This window comes from Balaenoptera musculus, chromosome 14 (genome assembly GCF_009873245.2).
Source record: "Balaenoptera musculus isolate JJ_BM4_2016_0621 chromosome 14, mBalMus1.pri.v3, whole genome shotgun sequence".
NCBI lineage: Eukaryota > Metazoa > Chordata > Mammalia > Artiodactyla > Balaenopteridae > Balaenoptera > Balaenoptera musculus.
The window spans coordinates 20,237,654-20,252,178 of record NC_045798.1 but is presented as its reverse complement, the minus strand read 5'-3'; the positions used below and the strand labels follow the sequence as shown (position 1 = coordinate 20,252,178).

The 14,525-nt window shown below is 43.7% G+C and overlaps 2 protein-coding genes across 2 annotated transcripts in view; one reads left to right on the top strand and one right to left on the bottom strand.

Annotated features, from left to right (window-relative positions):
• Window positions 1-14,525, top strand: part of SLC5A1 (solute carrier family 5 member 1) — a 57,107-nt gene that overhangs the window by 39,963 nt on the left and 2,619 nt on the right. Inside the window, exons 10-14 of the mRNA XM_036823768.1 lie at window positions 1,321-1,428; window positions 5,195-5,345; window positions 7,283-7,451; window positions 11,750-11,965; window positions 13,478-13,583. Coding sequence (XP_036679663.1) covers window positions 1,321-1,428; window positions 5,195-5,345; window positions 7,283-7,451; window positions 11,750-11,965; window positions 13,478-13,583 — 750 coding nt within the window. The remainder of the gene's footprint in view (window positions 1-1,320; window positions 1,429-5,194; window positions 5,346-7,282; window positions 7,452-11,749; window positions 11,966-13,477; window positions 13,584-14,525) is intronic.
• The window catches only part of LOC118880231 (unconventional myosin-XVIIIb-like), a 55,643-nt gene continuing 48,435 nt past the window's right edge, over window positions 7,318-14,525 (bottom strand). The window contains exon 7 of the mRNA XM_036823769.1: window positions 7,318-7,429. Within this exon, the coding sequence (XP_036679664.1) occupies window positions 7,385-7,429 (45 nt within the window). The 3' untranslated portion in view covers window positions 7,318-7,384. The remainder of the gene's footprint in view (window positions 7,430-14,525) is intronic.

Here is a 14,525-nt window from a genome sequence, read left to right as displayed (position 1 = left end):
CCCTGTTTCTTTTTTTCTGCCCTCTTCTTTTCTTGCCATGATTACCAAGCATTATTGTACCCCCCTGCCCCAGACAGTGAGCAACTTGAGGCCATAGAATGTGTGGAGTTGTGTTCCCTGGTTCTTTACATTGGCAATTATTTTTCCCCTTTTGCAAATTCTCTGAAGTCATGTCATGCCTCCAGCTATAGCTTCTTCTAGCTAATATTTACTTATTTTTTGCTCTGTCTTCTCCCCAACCCCCAGGCTATAGTAGTGTGTATGATGCCCTTAATGTCAAAGGACCGCAGCCAGTCTCTAACTGCCTGCTGCCCTGTTTCCTGGACCATTTCTGTGAAGGGGCCCCGAGCCTTGCACTTTGCTATCCAGGGTGTTAGATTCTTCCTTGGCCTGTTTATGGCCTCTCCTACACTTCTGTTTGCGTATGTGTGGTCAGCCATCCCAGGTCCAAACTGTTTCCTGGAATATAAAATAATGGCAAAAAGAGAGCACCACAGAGTGAAAGTTTGGTGAGCACCTTCCAAAATGAAGACAAGACAGTCTGGGGGCACTTGTTGCCGTTGGCTACATGCTCCTAATAGTGCTTTCACCCTCCTATACTGGCTCACCTGTCATGAGAAAAATATATCTAACTGAAGATTTTAAAGTATAATGGATATAACACACAGACAAATATTTGAGATGGTGCTGTGATGATTCGGTACTATATGGGGCAGCACTAAATGACCTACCTGTAGTAGGTACCTAATAAATGCATGTAGATCTGAATTCTATAGAAGTTTTTAGAACTTCCTCCAAGTCTCTAGATCATGTCCCCTTCCCCTCCCAGGTTACTGCCTTTCTATTTCTAGCCCAGATTTTCCACATCTGGGAAGTTCTACCCCACATTCCTCCCACTGGGGAATTCCCTTAGTTGTCTAGATGTTCAACCCTACTTGCAAGAGCTGTTGAAAACAAACCTCAAAATTAGGAACCGCAAGTCACTGTGATGTTCAGGAGAAACAAGAACACAGTCACTGCTGAGCAGGGTAGCTAGCTAGTCTGAGGACCATGCCCTCTCATTTCCTGCATAAGCATTTCTTTGCTTCTCCCTCATCTGCCTAGGAACTGTCTTTCTTCCCCAGGCAGAGCTTGGGAATGGTCAGGACCAGCAGGGCAGGGGGATGGCATGGAAGGGCTTAGTGGGAGCTGTGCTCTTTGTGGAACCATTTCAGGGCCATGGGCAGGAACGTCCTGTTTGAAGCCCTGTCTTAAGAAGGTGAATCCTGGAAATAGTTCCCAGATGTCTGCTTGCTGACATGACTCTTCATCTCTCCTCAGAAAAAATTGCCTGCACTGTCCCCTCGGAGTGTGAGAAATATTGCGGCACCAAGGTTGGCTGTACCAACATCGCCTACCCTACCTTGGTGGTGGAGCTCATGCCCAATGGTGAGAGTTGTCCCTGCTGGCAGGGTCTTTCTTGGGAGGCTGATTGGGCTTGGGCTCTATCTACATAGCTGTCTGTGGGCCTTCTGGGGCAAAGCCATTTCTGAGCCTGGGGTGCTAGTAGGGAAAGCCTCATTCCAGGCATCCTCAGTTTTTAAGCAGGTCTTGCCTTAGTAGGGGGGAGACATCTGGCTTGGTTGGGCTCCATGAGTCCTGGCACTTGTCCATCAGTCAGGCATGGAAAGGAGATGATCTGAAAACATGTTAGGGAAAAACACGACTTTTTCATGCTCATCTAGAAAGTCTTTTGATGCTCTCCAACAGACATTAACATGACGCTTGAACTAAATGGAGTTTTACCTGGAGAATGAATTGACTTCTAGGCTGTTCCAAGGAAAAACATGGAGGGAAAGGCAAAGAGCGATTTTAGCTCTAGAATGAGGAAGTTCAAGGCAGTAGGTAGATTGGATACAAGGGGGTTTCTCATTATAGAGAATGTGGTGTCCTAAGAAAGTGAATACTTAGAGTCCAGAATAGTTAGTTTTGGGGTAGACCTGTATGGTTACTGTTCATCTTCATGTTGAAGAAAAATCTAATTCTGGCTTAAGGGATGGAAATCTCGTTAGGTTAGGGGTCCCAGGAGACAAAAAATTCAAAGGTATTGATCAGGAAAATTTAGAATAAACATAAAATTTTATTACTGAAAGGAAACATGGAGATCATCTAGTCAAACCTGTTCATTTTACAGTTGGGGAAATTGAGGCCTACAGAGAGAAAGTGACTTTTCCAAGGCCACACAGTAACTCAGCGTCTGGCATGGTTAACTCAGCTGAAGGCTAGAATTTAGGAATTTGGATTTTTTTTTTTAAACCACAGACTGGATAGATGACCTTGGGCAAACCCTTTGCATTCAACTTCTATAAAAATGGGAGTAATAGTTAACTATTCCACTGAGCTGGGTTGCTTATTAATTAAGGTTGCAATTAACAAGAATCATGGCTCTTTTGGAGTTCTGGCTGGGATCCTGGCCTCTGTGGCGTGTTTATGCTATTTCCTTAGACTGGCAGATCCTGGGTGAGGACTGTAGCTCTGAATACTGTGCTAGAGTGGATTGTGCATGACAGAAAGCTGTGTGGCACATAGTACACAAAAACGCTGCATTTGCATATACCATTGCCATTCCTCACTTTTGGCTGGAATCTGGCTTCTGTAAACACCAGATTCCCCAATGACCTCTCCATGCTAGATCAAATAGATATTTTCCATTGGTCCCTCAGTAGCATTCAGTATTATTGATCACTCATCTTTCTTGAGTTATTCCCTTCTCTTGGATTCCATAACACTATCCTCTTCTGTTTGTCTTCCCCCCACCGCCCCCCGCCCCCATCCTTTCCAGCTGTTCCTTTTTGTCTCATTTGCAGATTCAGCCTCCTTCACTCAGCCAGTAAATATTCCCCCACCAATCCATCACCAAATTCTGTCCATTTTACCTCCTAAGTATCTCTTATATTCATCTACCTCCTTCTCTTGTTATCTCCATCACTCTACTCTGATATACCGTTATTTGTTGCCTGGACTGCTCTAAAATTATGTTAAACAAATATTTGTTGTGTGAATAAATGAATGTGAGTCTGAGAAGAGTATCATACAGAGGGGAGAAAGCTCTATCCCAGCTGAGCAATTAAGTGGTAAAGTAACTCCGAGCGAATGGCAGAACTAAGACTTGAAGCCCTACCTACTAACTCCTTGAAATGGACCTTTGTTTTATTAACTGAAAAATGAGACTGTTGGATGAGATGGTCTTTATAACTCCTACTATAGCTCCAATAGTCTGTAGTCTACATGATAGACACTCAAGTGGGACCATTAAAAAAACATCCCAACCAATGACAAAATAATCAGAATAGGCAACCTTTATTTTTCTTCTTGTGAGGCTGTAGATGAAAACACAGCTATAAAATTATTTACAGATACAATACCTAGAGGATGATAGAATCATGTTCCAAAAAGATCTCAAGAAGCAGGAATGTTGACTCGAAGCTAACAAGCTGAAGTTTAGTAGAGATATATGTCAAGTTCTATTATACAGGGGTAGTACAAGAAACTGAAGATGTTTAGCTTGGAGAAGAGAGAGTTCAAGAGAATATGAGTTGTCTTTGAATATGTGAAAGATGGAAAAGTGGATGAAGAGTAATACCGCTTCTGGTGGGTGGCGTAAGGACTCTGTCTGAGGCTATCAACAGGCAGATATCTGCCTAGTTAGGACTGTCCAAGAGGGAGCAGACTCCTGTTGCTGGAGGGTTTAAGCAGAACAAAAGTTGTGGAAAGGATTTGTGTATCAGATGGGTGGTAGGCCTAGGTGACCCCTAAAGTTACCTTTACTTCTGGGATTGTACTCTCAATAGTGGGCCCTCAGCATGGCCTGGCCTCCTAGGCTCAGTAGGGACAACCTCGTGCTCTCCTTGGCTAGTATTTCACAGAGATGTGAAACTATCACCACAGTCAATTTTAGACAATTTTCGTCACGCCCCAAAGAAATCCTGTACCCATTAGCAATCACTCTATGTTTCATCCTAGCCACCCCCCCAGCCCTAGGCAACCACGAATCCACTTTTTGTCTCTATGGATTTGCTTAGTCTGGACATTTCATATAAATGGAATCATACAATATTTGTCCTTTTGTGTCTTTCACTTAGCATAATGTTTTCAAGGTTCATCCATGTTGTAGGCATTTACTAGTATTTCATTCCTTTTTTAAAAATGATATTCCACTGGATGGATATACCACATTTTGTTTATCCATTTATCAGTTGACGGACCCTGTGTTGTTTCTACTTTTTGGCTATTATAAATAATACTGTTATGAACACCCATGTGCAGGATTTTGTACAAACCTATGTTTTTATTTCTCTTGGGTAGATGCCTAAGAGTGGAATTGATGGGTCATATGTTAACTCTATGTTTAACTATTTGAGTAAATATTTACCATAGTGGTGGTACCATTTTACATTAGTGCCAGCAATGTATGAGGGTTCCTATTTCTCCACATCATTACCCATGCTTGTTATTATCTGTCTTTTTAAAAATTATAGCCCCTCCAGGGGGTGCAAAGAAGTATTTTATTGTGATTTTGATTTGAATTTCCCTGATGCTTAACAACTTTTCATGTGATTATTAGCCACTTTATCTTCTTTGGAGAAGTGTCTATGTAGGTCCTTTGCCCATTTTAAATTAGGTTATTTGTCTTTTTATTATGGAGTTGTAGGAATTTTTTATATATTCTGTATAATAGACCCTTATTAGATATATGCAAATATTTTCTCCCATTCTATGGGCTGTCTTTTCACTTTCTTGAAACCTTGTCTTTTGAATCCTAGTTTAAATATTTCTTCATTATCATTAATCTTTTGGGTGAGAGACCTTGTAAAAGTCCGCTCAGATGGAAACACGTACACACACACACACACACACACACACCACCATCACCACCACCACCACCACCACCACCACCACCACCACCATCAATCACCCAACTGCAAAGCATTTACCTCATGTGTATTTTGTCCCTAGCTCTTTGTTGACTGCTGTGGACTTACAATGTATTTTTAAGCTACAGTCCACTCCTTAAAAGTTCTAATCTTTCTGGAGAGATAAATCAGAGAATATGGTGTGGTGTCAGAAGGCAAAAAACTTTCCAAGTCTTCACACTTTCCAAGCACAAAAGAGCTGAGGTTCTCCATGTACCACTCAGAACCTCCTTTTCTTTCAGGACTTCGAGGCCTGATGCTGTCAGTCATGTTGGCCTCTCTCATGAGCTCCCTGACCTCCATCTTCAACAGCGCCAGCACCCTCTTCACTATGGACATCTACACCAAGATCCGGAAGAGAGCATCTGAGAAAGAGCTCATGATTGCAGGAAGGTAAGTTCAGCTCCCCCTGTCATGCACCATAGAAAGCTTGAATGATCAGAGAGTTTCCCTCAAGCTGGGGAAGATTGGTACATGCTGGGTAGAATGGGAGTAACCTCTGTGGCAAGTTATATTTGCTTTCAGTGGCATTTAACTTTAAATTGAAGATCATCAAACAATGTCCCTCTGAAGCAGGAAATGACATCAGAGATCATTTAGTCTAACCTCAGTTTATCAATAAACAAAATGAGGCTCGTCCTGCCCAAATCAGGAAGCAGAGGCAGGACTGGAACCCATGGCCAACTGAGTCCTTGTCCAAGGCCCTTTCTACTGTCCCACGCTTTCTTTCTCAGCCCTCCACACTGCAGCTCTCCTCACTGGACTTCTTTTAGGCCCAGGTGCCTCCAATACCTTGACCTTTGCTATAACATTTTTCAGGACCATCGTGAGGGTTTGGTGATATTATGCTTGTGAACATGCTTTGTAAAGTCTAAAATACCAGGCTATGTGCATGCTTGTAATGGACGCAACAGGATACTGAATGCAGTAAGCATTGATCCGTGGGTCAGGTGTGCCCATTTTCCCAATTATCATGGAGCAGATGCTCTGGATAGAGGACTAGCGGAAGCTCTGCTGTGTCTCTCCATGGGGCTAAGGCAGGCCAATCTCCTCAGGGGAGGTGGAAAAAGTCCCTGGAATGTCTGTCAAGGGAAAGGTTCCCAGGGAATGCTGCCACCTCATAAATCTCATGAGCAAGATTAGGGCAAAGGAAGGAAAGGAAAATGGCAGGCCACTTTCAGGAGATGAGACACCTGGCACCCAGGGGAGGTCTGACCACTGAGCCAGAGTCCACCACTCTGCTTCACCGGAAGCAGCACGGTTACCCTGACTGGGTTTTCCTTAGAAGTTTACTGGTGTTTTTCTGTTATTTATAAGGCTCAAGATGCAACATGGGAAGAAACCCATTTTGTTACTTTGCTCAGGGCTGGACCTCTTGGCCCTGAGATTATGCTGGGGCTCACATTTTTTTTGTGCATCCAATGACTGCTGCCCAGGGGTTTGTCCTTGTCCTAGGTGAACTTACAGTTACATGAAACAATTCCAAACTTTGCTGTGACACCTGTAAGAGCAATCAAGGGCTCAGAGAAGGGAGACATGAGTGCACCGTGCAGTAGCTGAGGAAGGCTCCTGGGGGAGCTGCGTCCAAAATGGTGGATAGGAGTTGGGTAAATGGGAGGCAGTGGGAAGGGCATTTTAGAGGGAGAAATATGTGAGTGAAAACATTGCTCTGCAAAGGTTAGCTTAAGACTCTTGCCTTAAATTCAGGTAAGAGAGATAAGAGAATCACAGCCTTCCTTCTATTTAAGTCCAGAGGTTATAAGGAACCCTCCAATCTTTTCAGGACTTGAAGTGAAACTCAAAAGGAGGAAAGCTAGGGAATTCCCTGGTGGTCCAGTGGTTAGGACTCTGTGCTCTTGCTGCCAAGGGCGCAGGTTCAATCCCTGGTTGGGGAACTAAGATCTGCAAGCCATGTGGCGTGGCAAAAAAAAAAAAAAAAAGGAGAGCTGGCTCCAAGGTCCATACCTTTGTTCCTATACTCCACTGCCTCTCAAAGTGGGATTCTCTCCTGGTGGTTACTGGGTCTACTTTACTATTGAAAATCAAGTGCATTTTACTTACAGGTGAAGAAGATTTTCCTGAAGAAGCAGAATACAGAAGAAAAGAGTCTCAGTGAATTTGCTAATTATTTTTCCTTGCTGTGGTCATATAAAACTTTATATCATCTATCTATCTATCTATCTATCTATCATCTATCTTTATGTGTACATGTGTATTTGCTAGTTATATATATACACACACACACACACACACATATATACATATAGTGATATATATTTATTCATGTGGAGGCATTTATTGACACCCTATTGTGTGGGCTTTGATTTCAGGTTGTTCATGCTGGTGCTGATTGGCATCAGCATTGCCTGGGTCCCCATTGTGCAGTCAGCACAAAGTGGGCAGCTCTTTGATTACATCCAGTCCATCACCAGTTACTTGGGACCACCCATTGCAGCTGTCTTCCTGCTTGCTATTTTCTGCAAGAGAGTCAATGAGCAGGTAGGTATCATACATGTCTAGAAAAATCATTCTGGAACAGAAATCCCCATCTGGATTTGTATATTCTCTGGGAGGGATTCTACTTCCCAGAGATCTTAAGCAGGAATGAATGTGCTGCTGAGGGTTTATATGGAAAAGCCTCCAGGGACCATGGGACTCTCCCGGGTTCACATTCTCTTGGACTCCCCTCTTCTCTTTGCTGCAGGTTCCAAATTAATTCCCAACTAATGATGTATGTTTTCCATCCACTCATGGTGATTTTGACCCAACTGCATGGCACTCCCTGGGAAGTTTGTAGCCCCTGGGTGAGCAGCTCCAGAGGAAGTTCTAGCACAGGCTACCTCCTTGGTTCGGCAGTGAGCTAGATTTTCCAGCCAGCACTTTTCAGGGCCCAGTGAAGGACCAAGTAGTGATACTCAAGCAGGATAGGGATGAGGGACTGTCAGGAATCTCACCTGTTGAGAGAGTTTGTGTGTGTGGATAATGGAAGACTCAGCTGGAAAGGCAGGTTAAGGTTAGACTAGGCATGGTCCCTTTGAAAGCCAGGCTGAAGAATTTGAGCCATCAGTGGGGTAGCGTTGCAGATTTTGAAGCACCACTAAAAGGATGCCTTTGGATAAGGCTTCTGAGTGGGATGTTGCTCAGTGTCTCTGTATCCAACCACCTCTATGCCTGGGAAGGATTGGGAAGGGGTAGGGGTGTTGACTATGTAGCTGACTGTCTGAAACAATATAAACAATGATGTATTTTTGGTTAGACAACCCCTTTCTCTCAATAGGACAGAGACAGATATATATCAGGGAAACACTTCACTGCAGTGACCCAGAGTTGAGGTGTGTAAATCACAACATGTGTCTCTCTTCCTTTGCCATTTGCCATTAGGAACATAGTCCAGATTTGCTGGGGACACAAAACTGGGTGCATGGGTAAGTAGCCTTGAGAGATCAGAATTAAACATGCAAGTGATCTTGGCAGGTTAGGGAAATTGGCACACATCTTGGAATACGTTTCAATAGGGATTGACAGAAACTGGTTCACTGGGAGATTTCTAAAATGCAGGTAAGGAAAGTGTGGCTAGAAGCCCAGCTGGGTATTGCAGTGGGCCACAAGCAGACTCAGTTCAGCAATGGACCAGAGCTTTCAAAAAGTAAGGCTAGGGACTTCCCTGGTGGTCCAGTGGTTAAGACTCCAAGCTCCCAATGCAGGGGGCCCAGGTTCGATCCCTGGTCAGAGAACTAGATCCTGCGTGCCGCAACTAAGACCCAGCGCAGCCAAATAAATAAATAAATAAATATTAAAAAAAAAAAAAGTAAGGCTAAGAATTGGAATAGATTGTCATGGTTCTCAACTGGGGGTAATTTTTCCTTTTCCCAGGGGAAATTTGGTGATGTCTTGCAACGTTATTTTTTCGTATCTGTGAAAATTTTAAAATTATATTTCATATTTAAAAATTTTGGTCAAACAGAAATTGCTTTGATACCCCAAATCCAAATTATTACCTACATTTCAAAATTCCTTAAGGAAAGGTTCAGTTTATTCTACTATTTTGGTTTCCTTGGTAGGAGATAGAGCTATATATCTTTATGTCCATGTCTATGACACTCTGAAAGGAATAAACACATTTTGTTAGCATTGTTCTCCTTCATTTGGCAGTTATTTACAACCACTCTTCAACTAACTTCAGAAGTATTCCAAGTTATTAAAGGGAGTGCTTTTTGGGTATGTAAACACCCAATAACTACTGTATTGGGAACATTTTTTTTAATGGTGCACTAAATTCATCTCTTTAATTAGGAAATGAGATGACATTTTCACATCATAAATGCAACATTCTCTTATTTCATTATTTTTTTAAAAATTTATTTATTTATTTTTGGCTGTGTTGGGTCTTCATTGCTGCACGTGGGTTTTCTCTAGTTGTGGCGAGTGGGGGCTACTCTTTGTTGCGGTGCACAGGCTTCTCATTGCGGTGGCTTCTCTTGTTGCAGAGCATGGGCTCTAGGCGTGCGGGCTTCAGTAGTTGTGGCTCGCAGGCTCTAGAGCGCAGGCTCAGTAGTTGTGGCGCACGGGTTTAGTTGCTCCGCGGCATGAGGGATCTTCCAGGACCAGGGCTTAAACCCATGTCCCCTGAATTGACAGATTCTTAACCACTGGGCTACCAGGGAAGCCCTTATTTCATTATTTTGGAACATTTTTATTTTCTTGGCTGCGCTGTGCAGCTTGTGGGATTTTTAAAGTTCCCCAACCAGGGATCAAACTAGGGCCCTCTGCAGTGAGAGCACGGAATCCTAACCACTGCGCGGCCAGGGACTTCCCATTTGGGAACACTTTTGATTGTTATGATTTGGGGAATGTTACTGGTATCTAGTGGGTAGAGACCAACATTCTACAATGCATAAGACACCCTCCTGTCCCCCTTCCCCCAACAAAAAATTATCCAGCCCAAATGTCACAGTGCTGAGGGTGAGAAGCCCTGGCCCAGAGTCTCTGGAGAGTAGCACACAAAGACTGCAAAGTGATTCTCAGGACCCGTCTCGCACTCTGTTTGCTGAGGGGGTGACTAAGTCTTGAGGAAAATTTCAAAGGATCCCAGATTTTTCTTTTTTTTTTTTTTTTAATAAATTTTAAGCTACACTAACTGTTTTTTTTTTTTACTTTTAATTAATTAATTTATTTAGGCTGTTGCTGCGTTTTAGTTGCAGCACGCGGGATCTTCGTTGCGGCATGCAAACTTGTAGTTGTGGCATGCATGTGGGATCTAGTTCCCCTACTAGGGATCGAACCTGGGCCCCCTGCATTGGGAGCGTGGATTCCTACCCACTGGACCACCAGGGAAGTCCCCCAGATTTTTCAAGAGCCTCTTGAGAATAGAGACTAAAGGAATAAGAGCAGACTGCTATTGCCAAAAGAAAAGGAAAACCTAAGCGAGTTTTATCAATACTATTCACACAAACTAAAGTTAAGAAATAATTTTTTTACTGAGAAAGTGTATGAGGGACAAAAGGAACATCTTTTTCTTCTTCCTTATTCATTTATTCATCCAGCAGACACTTCCAGATGCCAGCATAGGGCTAGGCTTTAGCAACACACAGGGAATGAATCCTGGTTCCTTCTCTGGGCAAGCTCCCAGTTCAGATGGGGAGACAGGAGTGAATGCATGATTACACGGCAGTGTGGTCAGTGCTGGTGTGGAGGTGTGTCCACAGTGCTGCAGCCACAGCAAGGAGGATGCACCCACCCAGTTCTGTCTAGGCAGAAGGAGAGGAGACCTTCCAGCTAGGGCAAGATTCCCAGGAAGGGATGAACCTGTGCCCTCCTAGGTAGAGAGAATGACCTGTGCAAAGAGCCAGGACATGAACATACATGACACGTTTAAAGAATAGCTGGTTATTTAGCACACCTGTAATATACAGTGTGGGGGTACAGATGGCTAGCAAAGGAGCCGTTCAGACCAACACTTGACAAAATCACGAAGGCTCCCTTTGGCCACCCTTCTATGTGCTCACTCTGCTTTGTCATTGGTCCTTTTAAAATATGACCTGTAGACTCAGACTTTGTCCTCTAGGTGAGAACTGACTGAAAGGAAAGAAAGAAGGAAGGAAGAAAGGAAGGAAAGGAGGGAGGAAGGAAGAGAGGGAGGGAGGGAGGAAAGAAAGGGTTTTTTAAAAAACCTGAAAAATTGTCCCCCAATGTTACTAGTCTCTTAAGGGCTTTCCATAATTCTAATATGTAAACCCAAAATTTAATGTAAAAACACACAGTATAATTTTATGTTCTCAAATTAAAAACAGTGACTTTGGATCTATAAAAGGGGGTGATGGAAAATTCCTTTCTCCTCTGTCCCCAAAAGACCCAATTTCTTTTTCCATGTCTTCAAGGAATACAAATTACTTCACCAGTAATTGTTGTACATCTGAATGTGCCTAAATCTGGAGGCTGATGGTAAAAGTAGCTGCAGGTAGAGAAATTCAAATTATTTTTCAAGTTAAAGGGAATTAAGGCCTTTGGAATTAAGGCCTTGGGTTGCTATTCTAACCAGTTATTAGACACTTTACTCCATTATCTTGTGAATCCTTGTTTTATGACTTACGTAAAATCACATTCCTGAAACATGGTAAACACAGCCACTGAAGGCCTGATGTAACATTCCTAGCCGTATTCTGAACTCCACTGTTTCTGTTTTAGATAGCCTGGAGCTTTCATTTCTCTCACTGTTATTCTTTTGCCTCTGTCCCCCCAGTGAATGCGCAGCTGTTTTCTGTATACAGTGTTTCTTAACCCAGGTTTTTCTTTCACAGGGAGCCTTTTGGGGACTGATCATTGGATTTGTGATTGGGGTGTCCCGTATGATTGCTGAGTTTGCCTATGGAACTGGGAGCTGCATGGAGCCCAGCAACTGTCCCACAGTTATCTGTGGTGTACACTACTTGTACTTTGCCATCATCCTCTTTGTCATTTCTCTCATCATCATCCTGGCTGTCTCCCTCTTCACCAAGCCCATTCCAGATGTGCATGTGAGTATCCATCTGGGAGACCTGTCCTGCCCTGGTTTCATGTTCATGCTGCAACACCCATCTTGGTTGCCTTTGGCTCAATCAGACGTCATATACTCACATGACTAAAATAGGCCATCCTTGCTTTTGGTGTCATGTAGAAGGATACAGGACAGAAAACACGGTTTCCCAGTAGAGCAGTGTCCAGAGTGTGTCTTCAGCAGGAGTCCTCACAGCAGGCCTCATTTCACTCCAGGGGCTATTCTCTGGATCCTGCTCCCCAGGTGACAGCTCGGTACAAGGGAATGAGATCACATGGGCAGGCACAGGGGTCACCCTGGCTTGGATGCTTATGTCCCAGATAGCAACACATATTTCTTGTAACAGTCTCCTGGTCATAGCTTCCAGGGGTCCCAGCAAGGGACATACCTAGTTATAAAAATCACCACATTGAGGGAAATCTGAAGTATGATTTACCCTTTATTTTTTCCCAATTAAGCCTCCAAACAGTTGCCCATAGAATTTAAGAAATTTCAAATAGTATCAAAGTATAATTGATTCAAGACTTCAAAAATCACAAGTACTCTTCTTTAGCTCTAGATGTCACCCTTGGTTTAGGGTATGTTCGCAGCCCTCCCAATGCAGATGAAGATTACCAATTATGGGTCATTTTTACCATAAGCAATATAGTCTGATAACCCAGCACAGCTGACATTCTGTCCTTTTCAGTTTTCCAAGGAACAGAGCTAGAGAGTTAACCCAAGATCGCATTTGTCTGTAGAGAAAGAGAAAGGGTTTTGTTTTTCCCCTTCTGGTGCGTGCACAAATACAGGGGCTTACGGAATCCCTGAGAGACCTTCAGTCTCACTGCCAAATTTTCAAAACTGTGACCAACCTTAATGTCAAACAAAGATTGCTTTTTATAGCAGCAGAACCGCCATCATGGTTAGTGGCCAAATCTGTCACAGGCTCGCTTTACGTTGTATTCATTGCTTCTTGATGTCTCAGTTTTTGAAAGTATTGTAGCCCCAAACACATTTAATTCCATGCTTCCTCTTGAAGTAAAGTGGTTTCTGGTTTCATGTCAATAGAAACTGCACCTCCAGCTGTTCCCTGTTCTAAATGGCTTATGTGTCTACAATTCTCCCCCCATAATATAGTACAAAAAACCTGATCTTACACTGCCGGTCTGGATAAATGAGTGTCTAGCCTTGTTTCCCAGCACGAGTGCTCAATGGAACAAATTCACTTACCATATGTAACAAGAGATCATTCATTCAAAACATTTCTATGTTCAAGGCAGTCTCTTAGCCTCTGAATATGCACATAGCATAGGGGCTGGTGTGCACGTGTATCCACATTCCCAACATATTTAGAGATAGTGCTGTGGATGGGAACTGTTATCTGTGTTCTTGATGGTATTGAGAGCCACATTCCTTTTCCTTTCTTGATGTACATCTCTTTGTTCTCCCAACTTCTTGGCCCAAGACACTGTTTGGATCTTTCTGCTATCCTGTTCTGCTTTCTCCACAGCTCTACCGCCTGTGCTGGAGCCTGCGTAACAGCAAAGAGGAGCGTATTGACCTGGATGCAGGAGAGGAGGACATTCAAGAAACCCCAGAGGAGACCATTGAAATAGGTGATTTGTGGCTCAGAGCCTATTCCCAAGCCCTAAAGAGTTACTCCTCCAACAGCAAGACCACCTTACTGAAGCCTTCACTAAGTGCCTCATCAAAGCTCAGATCTTTCTTCTAGAGGGGAGTGAGGAGTGGGGTGTGGGGTGAGATGGATAAGTGGGTTTTGAGCAGTTTACTCAAGGTCTGGTCAAGGGGAGGAGGGGGATACCAAATCGTCCCAGCTCTTCAGTCTCTGGTTTTTAGTGCTCAGTGAGTAAGCGTGGGTGAGATACGTGCCACCCTGGCTTGGTTTGGGGCTTGGCTAGGGACAAGGGAAGGCTCAGGGCTCTTCCGACATAGCCTGTGAACTGAAAGAAGTTGGAACCAAAGCTATGGTCAGTTCTAGTGATATCAGGGGGATGGGATAGAGGCTCGTAGGGTCTTGTGTCTTACCGGCTTACCACATCATATTTAAAAAATCAAATTTCCCTGGAAGTCCGGTAAGATAATGCTTAGGCAATGCCATGATTATCCTGATCATGGAGCAATGCTTTCCTCAACTTCTGTGTTGCAGCTTTTCCTCCCTAGATGGGAGGGGTGCACACATGGAGGATGGTTGTGGTGATGTGCGGTGTGCAGAGGTGTGGTAGCACAAGGTCATATGTGTTTTACCTGGTACTGGGCTGGAGGTCTCATCACTCCATCTGAAGGGGAGCATGGATGCTGCAGAACAAGGTCTGAATCTGGCTATCAGGAAACTCATAGAACTAGCTCTGGAAAGGGCCCTAGAGATTGGTCTTATCACCTCATTTTACAGACATGGAAATTGAGGCCCAGGAAGGGAGAGGCTTTGCCTATGGTCCCAGCTCTGATGTAGTCTGCTCTGAGATCTCTAAAGACCTCTCAGTTCTGAAATGTGACCCTGCAAGTGCTGGAAGGAACCTAGAGCCATAGGCAGCTGGCCA